This window comes from Haliaeetus leucocephalus, unplaced genomic scaffold, assembly GCF_000737465.1.
Source record: "Haliaeetus leucocephalus isolate CR32 unplaced genomic scaffold, Haliaeetus_leucocephalus-4.0 Scaffold13, whole genome shotgun sequence".
Lineage (NCBI taxonomy): Eukaryota > Metazoa > Chordata > Aves > Accipitriformes > Accipitridae > Haliaeetus > Haliaeetus leucocephalus.
In genome coordinates this window covers 1,092,385-1,110,861 of record NW_010972449.1, presented here as the reverse complement: position 1 = coordinate 1,110,861, position 18,477 = coordinate 1,092,385, and the positions used below count along the sequence as shown (strand labels likewise).

General features: G+C 48.0%; 1 protein-coding gene across 1 annotated transcript in view; it reads right to left on the bottom strand.

Moving 5' to 3' along the window:
- The window catches only part of TBX5 (T-box 5), a 40,832-nt gene that overhangs the window by 13,898 nt on the left and 8,457 nt on the right, over positions 1–18,477 (bottom strand). The window contains exons 4-7 of the mRNA XM_010574244.1: positions 18,254–18,373; positions 17,444–17,591; positions 15,260–15,412; positions 6,358–6,449 (exon numbers count right to left, since the gene is read on the bottom strand). Coding sequence (XP_010572546.1) covers positions 6,358–6,449; positions 15,260–15,412; positions 17,444–17,591; positions 18,254–18,373 — 513 coding nt within the window. The remainder of the gene's footprint in view (positions 1–6,357; positions 6,450–15,259; positions 15,413–17,443; positions 17,592–18,253; positions 18,374–18,477) is intronic.

The following is an 18,477-nucleotide window of genomic DNA, read 5'->3' as shown; positions in this document are numbered from 1 at the left end:
AGAAAATGCTTCTGATATTTCTGCAACAAAGCATTATATACCAAGGCTTTCCAGAGCTGCTGTAGCTCATGGTAACAAGACTTCAAAAGACTTATTAAATGTCAGGTCACAAGGATCATACTGATATCTGTTCAAGGTCAAGATGAGGCATGATATGGAAGAGGATTTCCCCATGGTTAGCTGCTGCCAAGTTCTTACAACATCCTTTGAGGCCCCGAGCTGGGCACTGTCTAGATCTCATTCACAATGGCATTTGCTAGTCTAAAATCTGACCAAAGGTATATCAGTAGCCAAACACAGTGATTCCCCTTCCACTCTTTCCAAATTGCCAGGAGATTTTAACTCCTCCTTGGTCAGTCACTACGAAAGGATAAACGTTTGCCGTCCTATCAGTCCTGTCCCTTCCACCCACCCAGCACAGTGGTGCAGAATAAGACCCCAATTCCAGATGTGCAAATCTAACGCAAAGGCATTCGGGTTTATACTTCCCAGGCCACCAATTGCTGTCCTTCCTGCTGAGACTTGGAAAGAAATGGAAGTCAGCCATAACAGATATAGAAAGAGGAAGAGAAAAAAAATGACTGGAATAAATACAGCATCTCCCAGGAAAAAAATAAACCAGAAAACAATTGTCAATTCTCAAAGTGCATTCATTTCAGCTTATTTTCAGCATATTGAATTAAAATTGAACCACTCTCAAGAGGCTGTCTGGAGAGTCTGAAGTGGATAAACTACAGCAGGAAAGGACTTGGTAGGAGAGGAACTACTGAGTACTTCCCTCAGTCTTACCCTCAGATCAAATGTGAGCTCTCTGTACATGGGGACTGCAGGCAGAAAATAATACCCTAGACTGGATGTCTAGTAATGTAAGTCAAAAAGTTCACTGAGAATTATGGGGGGCTGTTCACTGCAGCATTCTCCACCAACATATCAAATGTCCTGACCTTCTTGCCAGAATGTGAAGGGATCCAATAACCCTGGTTTGGGTGCATGCATGGTATGTTAACAACCAGTGCCTCCATCACTCATCGGAGCAGTGCAGCCCAAAGAGATCACTGCAACAACCCCAAGAACCAGCAGTGGAAAGAACCAGCTAGAAATCCAGAGCTATCATTATCAAGCAAATAAAAAGCTAGATTCCTGCAGACAAATACCACTGTTCACGTTGGAGTAAGAGGAACAAGAGAAGAGTTGGAGAATGGATGTTGGCCAACAGAGACAGCATCAGCATCCTTTACATGCTGGGCTGAGCTTCTGCAGATCCGGTCCTGCTGGGCAGATCCCCTGAAGAAGGGGCAATGGAGGAAACTGCAGCTACCCTGTGTTTCTTGATCTGACTTTCTCACTTTAAGAGCTGTAGATACCCTCCAGTGAAGTTTGCAGAGCCTTAATTTGGATTTCATCTGAATTCCATCAAATTCTATAGAATACAGTTCAAGCCTACATTTTCCACTGGGGCTTTGACCAGGAAAATTTCCTTGGGGACGTTTGCTAGAGGAAAGCATCATCTCTCTAACAGATGCTATAACTCTAAGTCTCACACTGAAAATGTTTCAGACAGCATGTGGCTCTTGGGAGATTTCAGTGACAGAACATGGGAAATGAAAGTGGATGTAAAGATGCAACAAGAAGATGCAAGAAGAGCAAGGTTGTTTGCAGTGGACCGAGACCTATTTGCATTAGTCAGACCGGTGCCTGTCAGTCTAACATGATGTTAGTGTGCCAGGGTAGACAACCCGTTTGGAGCCTGGAGGCTCATTCATTTATTCTACTGGCACCCCAAAATGCACGGTCTTCTCCATTATGCCAGCTTTGAATCACGGTACTGATTTTATATCCTTTGCATCTGGCCCAGTTTCTGTTCTCGGTTACACCACAAAACCTTTGGAATAATTCCTTTCGAGCCAGGAAGATTACTGTGGATTAATGCCAAAGGCAGCAAACTATGGCTCGTGATCTTTGACAGAGAAAACATATACATAGCATCGAACTACACTGCCACTCCTCTTTGTGAAGTGGATCATTCTAGATTTTTGTCTCACTCTGAAAGGGCCCAGGATACCCATCAAGGGAGCTAAGAGCCACCCTTTCATGTAATCATCCCTCCTCTCAAAATCTTTCCCAATAAGAAGCTTCAAGGACTAAGTTACATTAATTTGAATGAACAGTAACTAGGGCCTGAGACTTCCAGAAGCTCTTCAGCCCCCATAATAACTGCTGAAGACAATGGGAGTTGCAGATGATCAGCAGAAATTGGTTAAAGGGTTTAACAGAACTGCTCTTTTACAGGGCTCTAGCCCCAGACCCACAAACACTTCTCCCCTGCTGTCTTTTAGCAGTCACAGATTGAAAAAAACCCCAAAAGCTACAACTTGCACACAAGTCCCCAAATCACCCAATAGCTGTGGTTTATTGGTACAGCTCCATTGACTCTCACGCCTGGGGAATTTTAAGGGCAAAGTCCTACACTGGCATCTGCAACCGAGATTTCATCTCTCTGCATAAGCTTCACCCTCTGCAGATTTCTGCTGCGTGTTTTGCTCCTGCTCTCCACACCAAATTCCCCTTGGCACAGGCAGAAGTTCTAAGTGGAGACAAAAGGAATTTTTACAGTACAGAGGGGCAAGAGATCCGAAAGGAACACATTGCCTAAAATTCCCAGCATCACAACTACATAATTTTTACCTGATTTGTGTTTTTCAATTGCAACATGACCACAAGATATAAATGCAGCATAACTCACATCCCTCTACACATTTTCCTCTAGTGTGTTTTCCTGTTTCTTTTTTTTTTTTTAATTTTTTTTTTTTAAATCAAGGAAATAACAAACTTGATCTCATGCTCAGAAACTTGAAAACTTTAAAAAACCTGTCCTCCCAGAACACTCATCCTGTCAAAGAAACAAAGGCAGTGGGGGGAAAACGAACGTGTATCCGAAGTCTGTGTTCACTGGAATTTGGATCTCCCTGGAGCTCATGGCTATTCTTTTTGAATGAAGTCATCTGCTGCTGAAAGGCTTAATATCACTACTGAATGAAATTTTCTACCTGGACAGACTTATTAACTTTTCTTCTGGGAAATAGGAGAAAAAACAACACGGAGGCCTTGTGAAGGAGAAAGCCAGAGAGGGATGGACGTGCAAAGACATCCCCATCCACCCCACAAAGCTCCCGTCCCCAGAGGCCACTCAGACCAACGCGTTGCTCTTGCTTGGCCAGAGCGCACGGAGGCGAGCAGAGATGGAGGGAGAGTCTTTTACAAGGCACCCGAGACCTCGCTCTGAACTCACTCTTGGCGCTGGAAGTTTTCTTTCTTCCCGGCTTCGTCTTCCTTCCTCTCAGTCCATACCATTTGCCAAGGGTAGGTGTTCAACGGACGACTCATCAGGCCAAGCCTCCACCGGCACCTAGACCTACTTCTACTTCACCCCACTGCAAGACCTGCTCTGAGGCGAGTGAAATCATTTTGGACCCAGCAAAGTGGTCTCCCTCACATCCTCTGACAGCCAAAACTGCAAGGAGACCACCACAGCTGGCCAGATGGCAATTCTTTCTATTAGGATAAAAATGGGATGCCACAAGCCAGCTCAGACACTTGGCTGGACCAGCGCTGCCTCGCAGCCTTGCCTGCTGGGCTCTGCTTCTCCCAGGGTTGCTTTCAGCTAGGAGATGCCCCTCTGCAATAGCCCTAGACAGGGAATTCAGAAACACTTGAGATTTAAATAAAGAAAACGTAGAAGCGCCGAGGCTTTCCTCAGCACAAAAAATTAATTCTCTCCACAGCTATACCCTTTAATGAAATGATCAGTGACCTGACGAATGTCAGGTCACTAGTTTCCAGTACAAAAGGCTGTGCGCTGGTTTAAAAAAGTGTGGTTTTTTCCAGCTACTTTCTCTCTATAATGAAGGAATAGCACTGAAAGTACCTCCCACCATATTCTCCAAGGGCACAAATAGACATCACTCCCCTAAAGCCAAGATACACTTATACCTGCCAGCTGGGGAGCGGGTCCATCACTGGGAAACAACTTCACTACATCTGCACGTGCACACACACACACACACATTTGTATATTAAAATATAATTTTTATACATATTTAATTATATTTTAATATATATTTATATGTTAAACCTATATAAACCCACAGAGGCTGGTCATACTTCTCTAACATACTCAATCCTGAATGGTTCTTTATCTTATATATGCAATTTATTTTTTATATATATAATTTATTTTATATATGTTTTCATATATTTTTATATATAATTTTGTATATATTCAGATATATATAAAAACCCACAAAGGTGGGCGCATATTTGTCTAATATATCCAACCTTGAATGGGTCTTTATTTTACTATAATAATCTTATCCTGCTCTCCCTTAAAAAAAAAAAAAAAAAGACATCTTTGTAAAGGTACACAGTCATTTCTATGCTATCAGTACAGAGGATAAGTTATTAAGGAAGTGAGCATCAGAAATTATCCTGTAAAGTCAAGGCTGTGGATTTTAACCCTTTCAACCCTGCCAGGTCTGAGCGGCTGTATTTATATATTCCAAGTGTTTCTGTTCACTGTGTCATCCACTATGACCACAGGCGTGCATAAAAATGCCAAGCAATTTTTAGCACAAGCTCAGCATGGCTAGATGCCATGCTCTTCATATGGCATGAAGCCCTTCTAATAGTCCTCACTGTTTTACCTCCTCCCTCCCGCTCCAAAAAACCCCACGATGAATGTAAACCTTCAAATCTTTCCATTGACTGTAATGAAAGGGTAGTTTAGCAGCAAAAATGTGTGGGGGACATCGTTACTCAAGTTCCAGCAGAGGTTGGAAGGCTGGCACAGGAGGGAGGGGGAGAAAAGCTATTTCAAGTGGTAGTGCACCCATAAATAAATAAATATTGACATATGCCAGGATCTGTGCTGTCGTTGGAAAGGGCAGGCAGGGAACACAGGGCACATTCAGAAGACCACAGAGATGATTTAGATTGAGAAGAGTAAGTGTTATATATACATTTTTTTATATATACATTTTTTTATATATATATAGGCTTTTCTGGGTCTGAGCCTGAAAATGTTTGTACACAGGAGTACATTTGCCCATTTGAGTAGGGTTGCGGGAGTAAGCGTTTCCAGGATTACAGGCATTATTTGTTGCCCGCCGGCACGATTTGCACAGCTACGGAGAGCCATGCTCAGGTCACCAGCTATGGCAACCAGGAGAACTCCTGCACGTGCACTCCAGCCTGCAGTGACCACCTACAACCAGCTTTGGGGCGGGCGATGGAGAGAGTCCTCCCCGCAGAAGGTCACAACGCAGGTCCCTACAGATGTCCACTGAGAGCCAGCTCTGCTGGTCCCGGAGAATAAGGGATCTGAGTCACTTCTGCCCTCCTGGATGGAAAATGCTATATTGAGCATCTACATCTGTCTTCGGTATAATCATGGGTATGGCACTGTTCCTGCAAAATATTTGCACCAGGAAGCAACTTGATACGTGGACGAAGTTCCAAGTGAAGGGAAAGGCATGAAGCTAATTACTGGCAGGACCTGGCATTTAGAAGAGGACTTTGAACAGGATTTTTAAACAGGGTTTAGGCTTGATTTTCAGCTTAAGTACTTACATCCAACACTGCGATTCAAAAAGGCCTCTTCAGCCACCTGGCCCTGGAGATCCCAACATTTTCTAATACCTTCCTTCTTCAACCTGAAACCACCACATTTACGCTCCTGCTCTACACATCCAGAACCGACCAGGCAAACACTCCCCTCCTGCCAAAGACCCTCCGAAAGCCAGAAACCAGCACAAAACAGGTCTCCACACCAACATCTCCAGAGGCATCTGGAGCATCCTTAACAAACCTGCTCCCAGAACAAGGCTGCGAGCTTGGTTTTTAAAGCACTGTCACCTAGGGAAAAAACACCCAACAGCTCTTCTGCAGTAGCCTGATGACCAGAGCTTCTCGGAGCTAGTCCAAGTCTCTTGTTGCTTTAAACAGGTTTAAGCGCACATGCAGCCGCAGAGACATGTGTTTAGCACAAAGCTAGAGGTTGTTCTGGATGGGGACATGTCAGAAAGAAATACAAGGTCCCTGCAGCCAAGAGGACAACCCACACGTGAGATCCTGCCTCTGTAACCCAGCAGTTAAGGCGTTCACCTGGGAGTGGGAATGCCTGGATTTTGGCCCCACGTCCTGATGATATTTCAACAGCTTGCCATAAAATGTACCTGCAGGTGCCAGAGAAGGGACTGCCACTAAGTCCTGGCTTAGCTCAAGCCACCAGTGACATGCAAAGCAAAGCTCAGGCAGCCCTCGCGGTCCTGAGCGGGTCCCCACGGCGGAGGCACAGGTTACCTCTGCATCCTGGACATCCTGTGGAGCTCCATGTCGTCGCTGCCGCGGAAGCCTTTCGCAAAGGGGTTGTTCTCAATCTTTAACTGGGTGATCTGAAAGGGAGGAAATGCAATGGGTTCATCACAAGTCCAAGGCACGGCCTGGGAGGGGGGGGGATATTGTTTATTAAACCCAAGCCAATAGGGATGGGGGGGAAAACGCAGCTTTCAGAAATTCAAGTCATCCTTCAGCTCAGGCATTGACCACTCCAGATGGGCCTTCCTCTAGATCTCTCCACTGGAAAAATATCTCCTGTCAACAACCTCTCGCTTCTCTCAGGCTTGTCCCATGACTAACTCATGGGATTGCACATACGCACACACACGCAAATTTGTCTCTGGAGGAAATCTGCTTTCTTAGAGTTACTTACTTTCTTTTTGCTGTTCTGACAGAAAGATGTGCACTGACCAGAGGACCAGGGATGAAAGTCATATTGCTTGAACAAATCCCACTGACGCCAGCAAGTATTTTCTCATCAATGTGCAGACACGACTGAAACCTTAAATCTCAGACCAATAAGGCTCACCCTTTCTGTATTTCAGACCAGGTAAATGTATGTACTCCAGGTGCTCTGCATCTGACATCCTTCCCCAACCAGCCCCACACCTGTAAACACTACATGGACTAACTACCCAAGGCACTTGGAGGGCAGCTCCACCTCTGACCATCGTGCCCTGGAGGAATATTTGTCTCTCCATTAATTCTAGAAGGAATTAAGAGGGACTAGTTTCCTCGCTTAGCTGGCTACCTTCAGCATTAAAAGTTTGCTGGGATGAATCCCTCTCAGACTCCTAACTTTGGTCCTCTTACAACATCTAAGCTAAACATTTAAAGCAGCGGCTGTACAGAACATACCCCTACCCAAAGCAACTCTGTTGTTCAGAGACGCAATCCTCTCCTTCACGTACCTCTCCTGAGGGCTTCAGTGAGTAGGTTTTCTCAAGCCAGGGGTTGTCATTTAAGCAAATATTAACTGTGGACCAGCAACACCCTCAAATGCCCTGCTGATCTTGTACAAACTCACTCTGCTGTGCCAAATTTGATGCAAATGCTTCGGTGTCTTTGCAGAGCAGGACTGAGTCTGGATCAGGTGTGGTCTAGCTGCAATGCCCTAATATTCAGGCAGAAGCAGCACCAGTTCTCCCTTTCTTCTCTTTCTCCGTCGCTGCCTGGCAGTCCAAGCCCTCAGCCAGGAGTCGGGAGAGCCACTTGCCCTTGCCCAGAAGAAGAGACAACCCTGTGTTTGCCATTGGAGGAACTTCACGAGCTCACCGCATTTTATGGAAACGCTGTCCTTCCTTCCTATTGAAAGTTGGCCAACGGGAAGGAAAGAGCTCGAGATTAATGACAGGAGAACAGAGAGAGGTTCGTGTTCACCAAGTCGAGCACACACAACTGGACTCACCTCTTTGCCAAAAATCGAAGAGAAAAATCTGGCTCGGCTCATGTCAATAGCAAACTCCGCCAGGTGTCTGCACGACCAGATTGTTTTGCTATTTTCTTGTCTTATAGCATATTTTTTTCCAAAGGCCATTTGTTTATTTGCCATTTTTGCCTAATTTGGCTCCAAATCTCAGGCAAAGACCCCACCACCCCTACACTTGTCCCTATGGGCATTCCCATTAAATCAGGACCTAATTTAGTACATAAACAGGGCATTGCGCTTTTTTGTCACGCATTTCAGATTTCAAAGAGAAGGGTAAACAAACAATCTATTTGGTCCAATTTGCCATTTGAGCTGTTTTCTAGCAGTAAAACAGGGGCGCATTTTATGATTAAAAGCCCTGAATAATTAGACAACCAGCCGTGTATTTTGCAAAGAAACTGTGTTATCGGTTTCCACCGGCGAGGTGGTGGCACTTCTATAATGAATAATAGGCATTATTCAACTTTTTTAATGTTTCTATGCAATTTGCGTTCTGAAGCACGCTAAATGTACAAGTTGTCCTCACTTGCCGAACCCAATGGCAATATTTGCTTGCATAAGTGAAGTCCTTCACTAAGCGAGGATTTACAGTATTGGCACCAGCACACAAATGTACAAAGGGCCGGATTCATCCCAACCTAACCGAAGGCATTTTAACCAAGGCGCCTGCACTGGGAACCTCGTCTCCCGGTGTTCCTGCTGGAATCAATGGAGGGAGATGGGGACTGCCAGAGGGCACTGGGGCTCTGAGGTGGGTAGCGTTGCCTTCGCAGGTCCCCAATGCTCTCCATTCACCGGAGAAGGAGCCATCAACACGCTAGCCCCTGATTTAAGGACCTCAGATGAATCAAGCCTTTAATCACCCACAAAATGTCGGACAAAATATCGTACGGGAACTCAATCTCGCAAATACGTTGGTTTACGAGTACAGAAGTCCCCTAACCCACATCGGGAACACTCTTACAAGCAAAGAAAGGTATTAACTTATGTGGTGGTGGCAGAAAGCCCCAATGTGGCTAACTTCAGCCTCCTTAAAATTAGAGATCTGCTAGATTGAAGGCACCTAGAAACCAGGGACTACAGGAGGTTTTAAATTAGCTCTCAGCATTCTGGTGTACTTCAGATGCATTTCAGCAGGAGCTTTCAGAACAATGTTTCCCTGGATGATAACTCACGGCATCAGCCCTAGCACTAAGCCAGGAGAGTCCAAGCCAAATTTAACAAAGCCGTACACAACAAAACAGAAAATAGAGAAAAAGTTGGTGAATCCCTGCTTTAGAAAACAGCCTGTGGAAGATATTTTGTTTGGCCGGTTTTTGTCTGACTTACAAACTATTTCAGAGGTGGTAAAGCAAACGAATGGGTGGAACTAACCTTCTTCTGGATCAACTTTGCCTTAGCGAAACTCTGTTTAATTGACTGTAACTCATTGGGGTGGGAAAGAAAAAGCTGTCAGAAAGTCAAACGACAATTACATCATGAAAAATAAAAAAAATACAACGTCCTGCAAGGTCATTAAGACAGAGTGCCCAGGGCTAAATTATATAGCACAGATTGCATAAAACTGTAGGGCTTTGTTTATGTATTTGTTACTGAAAGAAATTGATGGCAAAGTTCTCTTCTGACCACCGATTTCTAAAGCTGCTGCAGACCCTTCTGAGACAACAGCTTTCCAGGGTGAAGCCTCCCAGATTTACACTTTTCAGGGCTTGTCTGACCTATGGGTTCATCTTCACTTTAACGGGAAGCGACAGTTCCAAATGAAATCTCAGCACCGCTCCTCTGCACTCCTTTCTCTGGGCTAACTGACCACAAAGCAATTCTGCTGAGACATTTCCAATGACATCTTAAGGTCCACCATAATAAAACTCAGCTTTGCGTCTAGTTAGGTCAAGGAAAGATGCGCCTTTTTTTTTTTTTTTTTGCACAGTCATGTATTTATATGGGTATTTGTATCTACAGGCTCATGAATATTATTACGGCCAGGGACAAAACTACCGCTTAGTATTACTTTTTTGTCAAGCACTTGCCATAATAAGATTTTTTTCAATTGCTTCTAACTTTGCAAAACTTTGTTAGGGCTGCAATGTTCCACACCAGGTATATGCCCTCGTTTCCATTTTATTTACTTATTTTGCTATCAACCAAACTGGTCCCACTTTTTTTTTTTTTTTTGAGCACTTCAGCTAAGGGAAAACACGCTACCCTGACCCTCTTGGGCTCTTCTGGAGGCACTTCTGAAACCATCCTAAAGGCTGGGCATTCTGGAAAAGGGACTTCACATTCTGCTAGGGATGGGGATCCCTAGTTTCTGAGCTCTCTTCTTGTGAACATCTGCCCCACTTGGACAACTTAAAAGCCTGAATGGGGAAAAAAAAAAATCACCATTCAGGTCACCCCATTTAGTGACGAAGAGGTCGAGGTGATCACCCTTGAGCTGAGCACACATGGACCTCTCCGTGCTGCGGGGATACGTGCTGTCCCTGCCCCGCAGGTGACCACGGTCCTGCTCAGCGTGCCAGAAATGGGCCAGGACCATCCCTACCACCGCTGCAGCCAGCTGTGCTGGGAGCAATTCTGAGGCTGGAAAGCACAGAGCCTTTTTCTTCTGCACTCTCACATACCGCAGGTGGAAACCAAGGCAGCGTGGAGGAAGAAGCCAAACCGGAGAAGTAGGAAGGAAAGAAAAAGGTGAAGACAAGGTGCCTGCTGAGACTACGTATGGCTGGCTGGCCAAACAGAGGAGCTGGATGGGGAGCTGGGACTCGGAGCCCGAGGTAAAGGCCAGGGGAAGGGGGGGGGCTGCTGGCAGAGGGGAGAAGATGCTGAACCCAGAAGCCAGTAAAGGAAATGGGAGGGACTGAGAGCCAGTAGCTGGTCGGAGGTACTAGTGTGAGACAGAGGGGCTCATTGAGGAGGCTGTTGGCTGAATTGGGAGACAAAAACGGAGGATGAGAGGAGACAGACCTCGCACAGTCTTGGGTTGCGGGGGGAAAGAGGTGGGTTGGGAGGCAGGAGAGAGGCTGGAGACAGGTAGGGTGTCTTTGCAGGGCTTGGGGAGGGGGTCTGGATTGAGGACCAAAAGGGGTCAGGGGCTTGAGGCTGGCTGAGCACCCTGTCCCAGGTCTGGCAGGGACAAGACTGAGGACAAAGGGGCAGAGCAAGACAGGACTGGTTCAGACACAGGTTGTGAAGGACACAAGACCTCTTGAGGGAAGCACTTTCCCACCAAAGCCTGGAACGGGACTAAGCAATTGAGGGGAGAGATACAAGAAGCCCTGGAGAGGGTCAGAGAGGAGAAGAGCTCACTGCGGTCCCCAGGCGACCAAAGGGCTGCACAGAAGCCGCCAGTCCTGGCGATGAAGAGGAGATACATGGTCTCACCTCGCTTAACTCCAGGGAACCCTGCCTCTCTCAGCACTTGGGGGACCCCCCCTTTGGAGAAGAGCTTGCCCCGAGTAAGGAGACGGGCTGCCCCTTCTTGCCACGGAGGTGGGAAGACGTGGGGCCAATGGCCCCATGCTGGGGAGGGAGAGTTTTGGGGACACAGCCCTGCAGGGCTGCTTCAGGGGACTGGACAGGGTCCACCCTCTGCACGGAGGCACTCCATGGGATGCCAGCCGGGCCACCACATTGGTAGCCTCTACTGAAGTGATGGAGGTGGCTACCTGCAACCAAAGACAAGGAGAACTGAGCTCTTAGGGCAAAATATCCCGAACTCAAGGACCTGCCAGCCTCCGGCAGCAGCTGCTCCTACACAACCCTGCAAGATGCCCTCGACAGAGCAGCAAAAGGCCACGTGTTCGGAGGAGAGCCGCACAGGCAGCTCTCCAAAATTTGACAGGTTGGAGCACCAGTTGACTTGGCCAACTCAACAGCCCTCTTTTAGTACAGGGGTCTTTCTTGGGATGGTCAGAAAGCCCACCAGCATGTTTCTCTATGCCCACTGGCTATCTGGGAGTGCATCGGATTAATCTTCAGCCAGGCATTTCTGGGTGCCTATAGCATCCCACCTGGGGCTAAAGTTTCCTTAAAAGAATTTGGGCTACCAAGGATGTTAAATAACTTAGGGAAAAAAAAAAATCAGCATAAAACCGGATATCCTGAGGGGGGAAAACCAATATAAAGCCCAAGTCCAGCTAACGGGGAAAGTAGGTTGTAAAAATTAATGAGAATAATTGTTGTGAATTCTTGCTTTTGAAAGAACCCTCATGAGGGCAGAACCTTAATTATTTCTGTCTATTAGGGTTCATTTCCTGGTCCTAAGCAGAGAGCTAGTACCTAATAAATACGAGCTAGTAACACAATGATTTAAGCTACAGCAAAATAGTACTTAACTGCAGGGGAAGTTAATATTTGGGAATCAACCTGATTGCAAGCACCCATTGTGTAAATGGCAAGGAAATGAAATGTGCATGTGACCTATTTTAACACCTCAATATTTCTGGGGTATTTTTTCAGGGTTGCAGAGAGGGGGGAGGTGGTCAACCGAGCTGCTGACAACCACACTGAAAACTTTACCAAAACTTTCTTCGTAGCTTAAGCCCCCTTTTGGGGAGTAGGGCTGGGGAGGGGGAGATCCCAGTGTGCTTAAATATCTTTTCAGGCTGCCTAAAATATCAGGGGAAATAAGCACAAGCCCTACATTGGGACTGCAGCTGTGCTATTGAAATAAATTGACGGATCTGAAATCAGGCAGGTATTTCTATAAGCTGTGTAAGCATAGACTCAAATGCATTTGTGGCCGAGTCATACAATTAATACTGTAATATAATTCACCTTTAACATAGCTCTGGAAACCTAAAATACGTGCACGTATAAGTTTGTGTGTATATATGCACGCGTGCGTAAAATACACGGGTGTATAAAAACTACGCATAAAATATGTTGGTGTACGCAAACTCCGTGTGGTTGTGCAAATAGGAAATTTTGCATGAAGGATGCGCTACAGGTGATGGGCGGAAGCAAGAGATGGCCGTCAATGTGGAAAAAACAGGTAGCACGCTGACAGAGAGACATGGAGATGGACGAGCAGACCCTCCTTGGGGAGCTCAACGCAGACAGACCCAGACCAGCGGGACCACGATCGTTTGTGGCGACAGGAAACGCAGTCTGCGTTGCGACACGAAAATGCGCTTTGCCGAGCAACATCTCAGCTGTGAAAGCTGAACTCGGGTTTCTGCCTATGGAGAAGACCCCACTTGCCACTCGACGCAGCTGAAGGATGTTATCCCTTGCGCCGAGCCAGCATCTGCAACAGCATCGGCTGCACACCGCCTCAGCCCCAGTATTCTCCATCTGCACTGGGGCAAGCTACAAATTTTATTCCCTTCCCTGGAGGGAGATGCCATTTAGGGTAGATCATTCTCTGGTTTATTTTTATGGCTCTATCTTTCTCAATTGGGTCTTTATCTTGGGGCTACAGCCACTCTTTATTTGTTCCCCTAATGATTCAGTGCAGCGAGAAGAGAAATGCGCGTGTTGGGAGGAGGGATGTAAGTGTATGTAAAATGTGTAGGGGGGTGTGTAAAATATGTAGTGGTGTCTGTGTGCAAGTGCGTGTGTCTGCTGGGATGCAAGCACGTGTGTGTCTGTAGGGATTCATGCATTTGTCAGTGCGTATGTTTTGACAGACACGGATACGCAGATGTCATTTCTTATCAACCAGATGTTGTTGATTTACAATCAAATATTCCTGCTCCTCCTAATATGGCAGTTTTCCCAAACTACTGTACTTACATGTTCCTGCTTTGCTTTTGTTTTATTTGCATGATAATTTCTTTTTCTATAAAACAGTCCTATTTTTCTTCAAAGGAAAGCAGTTAAAGTCAGGTCTGTTTTCTCATAGGGAAATGCCTTTAAAGCAAGCAGTGTGTCCTGTTTTATTAACTCCCAGTTCTATTAATATTATATTCTTTCTCCGAATCCATCAAGCAGAAGTTAAACTTGATTTTATAGCATCCACAGCGGAGTTATAATTTAAGGCATAATTTGGCGAGGACTCAATTTGGATTCAGTTTGCTTGTCCTGGTCGTGCCAACAGCTCCTATTTTAAAGGGCAGGGAAGTATTTTCTTTTCTCCCTAGCTACGGTGAAACACTCTTTCTTCTCCAGTCTACCTCTGCTCTCTGCACCTCCCTTGCCAACTGATGGACGGAGGAAACACAATCATTTCGCGCAGGTTTAGAACCTTCCTACTTACATCCCCAGGAAAGCATTCAGGATTTATCCAGGGTGTTAAATGACCTTTCTCCATTTGAAAAACAATGATTTCACCCTGTCAAGTGCAAAGGAGCCATCCTACCTGCCCGTAAGTACAAGCACAAGCTTGTAGTAATCACTTTCTATGCGACTGGGGGAGGAATTTGCTTTCTTTCCGAAGGAAAATTGGCTTTTCATGGGGCTCTGCCCTAGAGAGGGTCTGCGGGCAGCAGTGAGGGGCAGTTGGCAAAAGGCATCCCTAATACATCTGCTGAAAACTACCCCAGCCCTGAGCCTTCCTCCTCCTCGTCCTCCCTTGCTGGGTGGGGAAGCCGAAAAGCTGAGCAGGGGAAGAAGAGGGGGCAGCAGCCCAGGGAGGCAGAGCAGAGGGGGACAGCAGCGGGACCCACGCGTCTCCACCCAGCGACACCCCAAGAAAAACCTTATTTGATTTTAATTTTTTTTTTTTTTTTTTTTGCTTTTGCTTGGGCAGACGGGGAGCCGATTTCAGGCATAGAGCCTCCCTTTCCTTCCAGGCCCTTCTTGCTGCCAACCCCGCAGCCCCCCGCCGACCTCCCCGCAAGGCCGCCCGCGGAGCAGCCGAGGAAGGAGCCCTTTCCCAAACAAAGGGCCGGAGCCCGGCCAGCCCGGGTTATCAGCGGCCCGGCCACGGAGGGGAGAGCCGGGCTCCCTTCGCCAGATTACAAGTCTTTGACCGATGGCAGGGAGGGGAGAAGATAAAGCCAACTTCCTTGGTTGGTCGTCTCCTCTTTGAGCAAACCATCCTGTTGAGCTAATTCCCTTCGGCTCACCCTAAGCCCCGTCTTTAGATGCTTTTTATGTGTGGCCAGGAATAACAGAGGGGATGGGATGGGTGTGTGGTGAGAGGAAGGGGGAAGAAGGGGAAAGGAGGGGGGGGATAAAAAAGGAAAAGGGGAGTGGGAAAGGAAAAGGGGGAGAAGAAGGCAGGGGGAAAGAGATGGGGAAAAAAGAAAAGGGAGAGAATGGGGGAAAGGGAGAAAAGGGGGGGAAGGCAGAAAAGGGGGGGAAGGCAGAATGAGAAGGGGGAAAAGGAGAAGGAGAAGAGGTGGGGAGAGAAAGTGGGGAGAAAAAAAAAAGGAAAGAAGGGGTGAAGAGAAGCAGGGGAGCCGAGGGCCGCAGGAATTGCAGCAGGAGAAGGGAGAGAGCAGAGCAGGGACAAGGTTTGCCGGTGCGAGGGCCAGCCCAGCCCCTCACCTTGTGGTTTTGGTAGGAGGTGACGGCGATGAAGGCTGTCTCCGGGAAGACGTGGGTGCAGAAGGCCGTGTTCTTGGAGCCAAAGCCGTTGTTCTCGTCTGCTTTCACGATGTGGAGCCGGGGCTGGTATTTGTGCATGGAGTTCAGGATGATCTGGGCAAGGGAAGAGGGAGAGGATATCCCGTGGGAATGGAGGGGGCACAGCGCAGCAAATCCCCCACACACTGCCCGGGGAGAGGAGGAAGAGGAGGAGAGGGGTCTGCAGCTTCTCCCATCCCTTTCCCCAAAGTCTTCACCCTTTTCAGGGCTCCCCCAGAAGGGCTGATTTAGGCACTAGGGTGCTGGGACATATCTCTCAAGAACCCCCCCAAACTAAGGAGCCCGTCAGGGCTGGGTGATCCAGTGCACCACCACGACACAGGCATCTTTGTGTCATTCCCCCCCCAAGGAAGGCAAAGAGGCAAGAAGGGGGGAGGGAAGCAGTGGGATGGAGATTTTCTCTGTGTGTCCCCCACCAGCCACCCGCAGAGGATGGGAGAGGAGAGTGGTGGGGAGGGGGGGAAGATGGAACGCGCTGTATTCAAGATAAAAAGGGGTCCCTGCTTAGTACCAGGTTAATCTCGGGGGAAGGTGGCCGGGGAGGGGGGGACGACACGGGCGGCGGGGGGCCGTTCGGTCACGATAATGACTGCCGGACCCTGGCGACAGCGAGCCACAGCGCGCCCCGCCGCCGCCTCCCCCGTCCCGGGGGTTTAAGCAAATTGCTTTGACATCCAGGAAAGTCGTAGACATCAACGGTGAACGATCTAATGGGGTTTAATTTCATTACAGCGACTCTAATTGAGAGACTCCTGGTGCAGCTCCTCCTCTGAAGTCCCTTATTGTCCCCTCAGTGCCTTCGGTTTGTTTAGAAGGACTTTTCCCCAGAGCCGCCTGGTCGCAGCGGGGGGATGCTTGGCCCCGTCCCCATGTGTGTCCCCCCATCCCGAGACTGGTCCTCAAAAACCAGCCCTGGGGATGGGAGAGGTCCCCCCCTTTGGCCGCGCTACTGCGGAGTTCCCGCTCTCCCTTTCCTCTTCCCAAGGGGGGAGCGGGGAAGGACCTGATCCCTGGAAAGCAGCGCTTGCGACCCAGCTCAAGGCAAAAATAAAGTAAAATAAAAATTACAAGAAGGGGAAAAAAAGCCAAAGAAATCAACCCCCCAGCTGGAGGGGGAAAGGACTGCTCGTAAAAAGATGCTTGGCCTTGGGGTGGGCTGGGGGCCTGTCTGGCAGCTCTCCCCAGCAGCCTTCCCCCCCCCTCACTTCTTAGCGACCACATGTGCGAGGATTTAATAGCACAAGATTTATCATTAAAAAGCGAAGGGGAGAGAAAAAAAAAAATTGGGGGGGGGAAGAAACTGAAGTGTTGAAACGAGACTGGAGAAAAATATGCTCTTGGAAAGGGATGGCGGGATCTGGATTCGCATACCCGCTTAAGTAATTATATATATGTTTTTATAGATATATATATTATTCATACATGCTCATATATATTTGCTCATAGGAACACACATCTTTGGAGACCTTCGAAGGAGGGCTGTTTCTGGCTGCAGAATTCACACAAGCTTTCACGGCCCCACGAGTCTAGCAAAGACCTTTTATGTCCAAGAAGCTCTAGCAGGATTTCAATTTTTTTTTTATTGTCTTTAATTATTGTTGCATTTTTTTCGGATCGAGGGATCCACGTGGGTTTAGGTCCTATTTCCTCAAATAGCTACGCCCAATTGATTTTACCTGTTAGCTAAATTCACAGAGGCAGTGAGCAGATTTTAACGCTCCAAGACTCTCCATGAGGCTAAAACCAGGTCGCTAAACACTCAATTAAGCCGGGTGCGTTTCACCCACTCGTGGACTCCAGTCCCCGGGGTCTGTAATCCATTCCCACGCAGTGCTGTGAAATAGCTCGGGTTTAAGGTTTATGCTTCCATTTTTGGGGGGTCCTTCATTGGGGTTCACCCTATCCTCCCAGGGAAGCAAACAACACCCCACCAACACAACGGATTTGGGGGTGGGTGACATTGCCATGACCTTGGTGGCGCTGGCAGCGGTGGGGAAGACCACGCGTGGACATGCCGTGGGCACGCATGGGGTCCCCGGTAGCCCTCCGTGGGCACGGTGCCGTTCTCCTACCCCTGGTACTTACATGTCCAAAGGGGTCGAGGTGGTTGTTGGTGAGTTTGAGTTTCTGGAAGGAAACCAGCTGCCTCATCCAGTGGGCACCGGTGGCCGGGGAATCAGGGTGCACGTACAGCCGCCCGGGCATGGCCGGCTCTGCCTTCCCCGTCACGGACCTGCGTGGGCACAGAGGCACTGAGCTCCGGGGTGGGGGGGGGGGGCTATCCCGGGGGCCCCTGCTCCGCCACCCACCCATCCCCCCCCGTGGGGGTCTCTCCCACTCGGGTATCCCCGTACGCGGGGCCGGACAGTCACGCCGTGCTTAGGAAGAAAAGGAATTTACAACGACTCCTCGGGGAATTAATTGAGCTCTTTGGCACCTTTCCCGTCGGAGATGGCTCTCGCTGTTTTCCCGTTTAACCCCATCCTTCCCCCCCCCCCGCAATTACCGGCACCCAAGCCAGGAGCAAAGGACAGACCGTGTACCAATCCTCAAATATTATCCTGCCCGGAGATCTTCCCTTTCTTTGCATAATTAAACTCTCGGCTCCACAATAGCCAGTAATCTCATCGTCAAACAGGATTACAGTTATCATTAGCTAATTACAACAGGCTTTTCTCCTTTTTTTGATGCATTTCTCTCCCAAGGAGTGTGGGAGCATCCCCAGAGGCTCAGGTGAAGTCCCTGCAGCCCAAGATCTCTCCTTTGCAGGGCAAAAAGAAGGATGAGCCGCTGATTCAAGGGTATCCCCCAACCTGTGCTACCCAGGTTTGGCCAGCCCAGAAAGCCCAACACAGATTTCCCCTCCCTCCCCTTCCCCCCTCCCCCCGTGCATACCATTTATTATCTGCAAATTTGTATCTGTGATCATCCGCTGGTACAATATCCATCAACAGTATGTACTTAGTTTTTGGATTAAGTCCAGTGACCTTCACTTTGTAACTGGGGAACATACGCCTATTAAAAAAAAAAAAAGTACATAAGTATAAAAGCGGAGAAGGGAAAGTTTTCCAAGGTGGTTTCGTGTGTGTGCGTTTGCGAGGAGGAGACGGGGGGGGGGG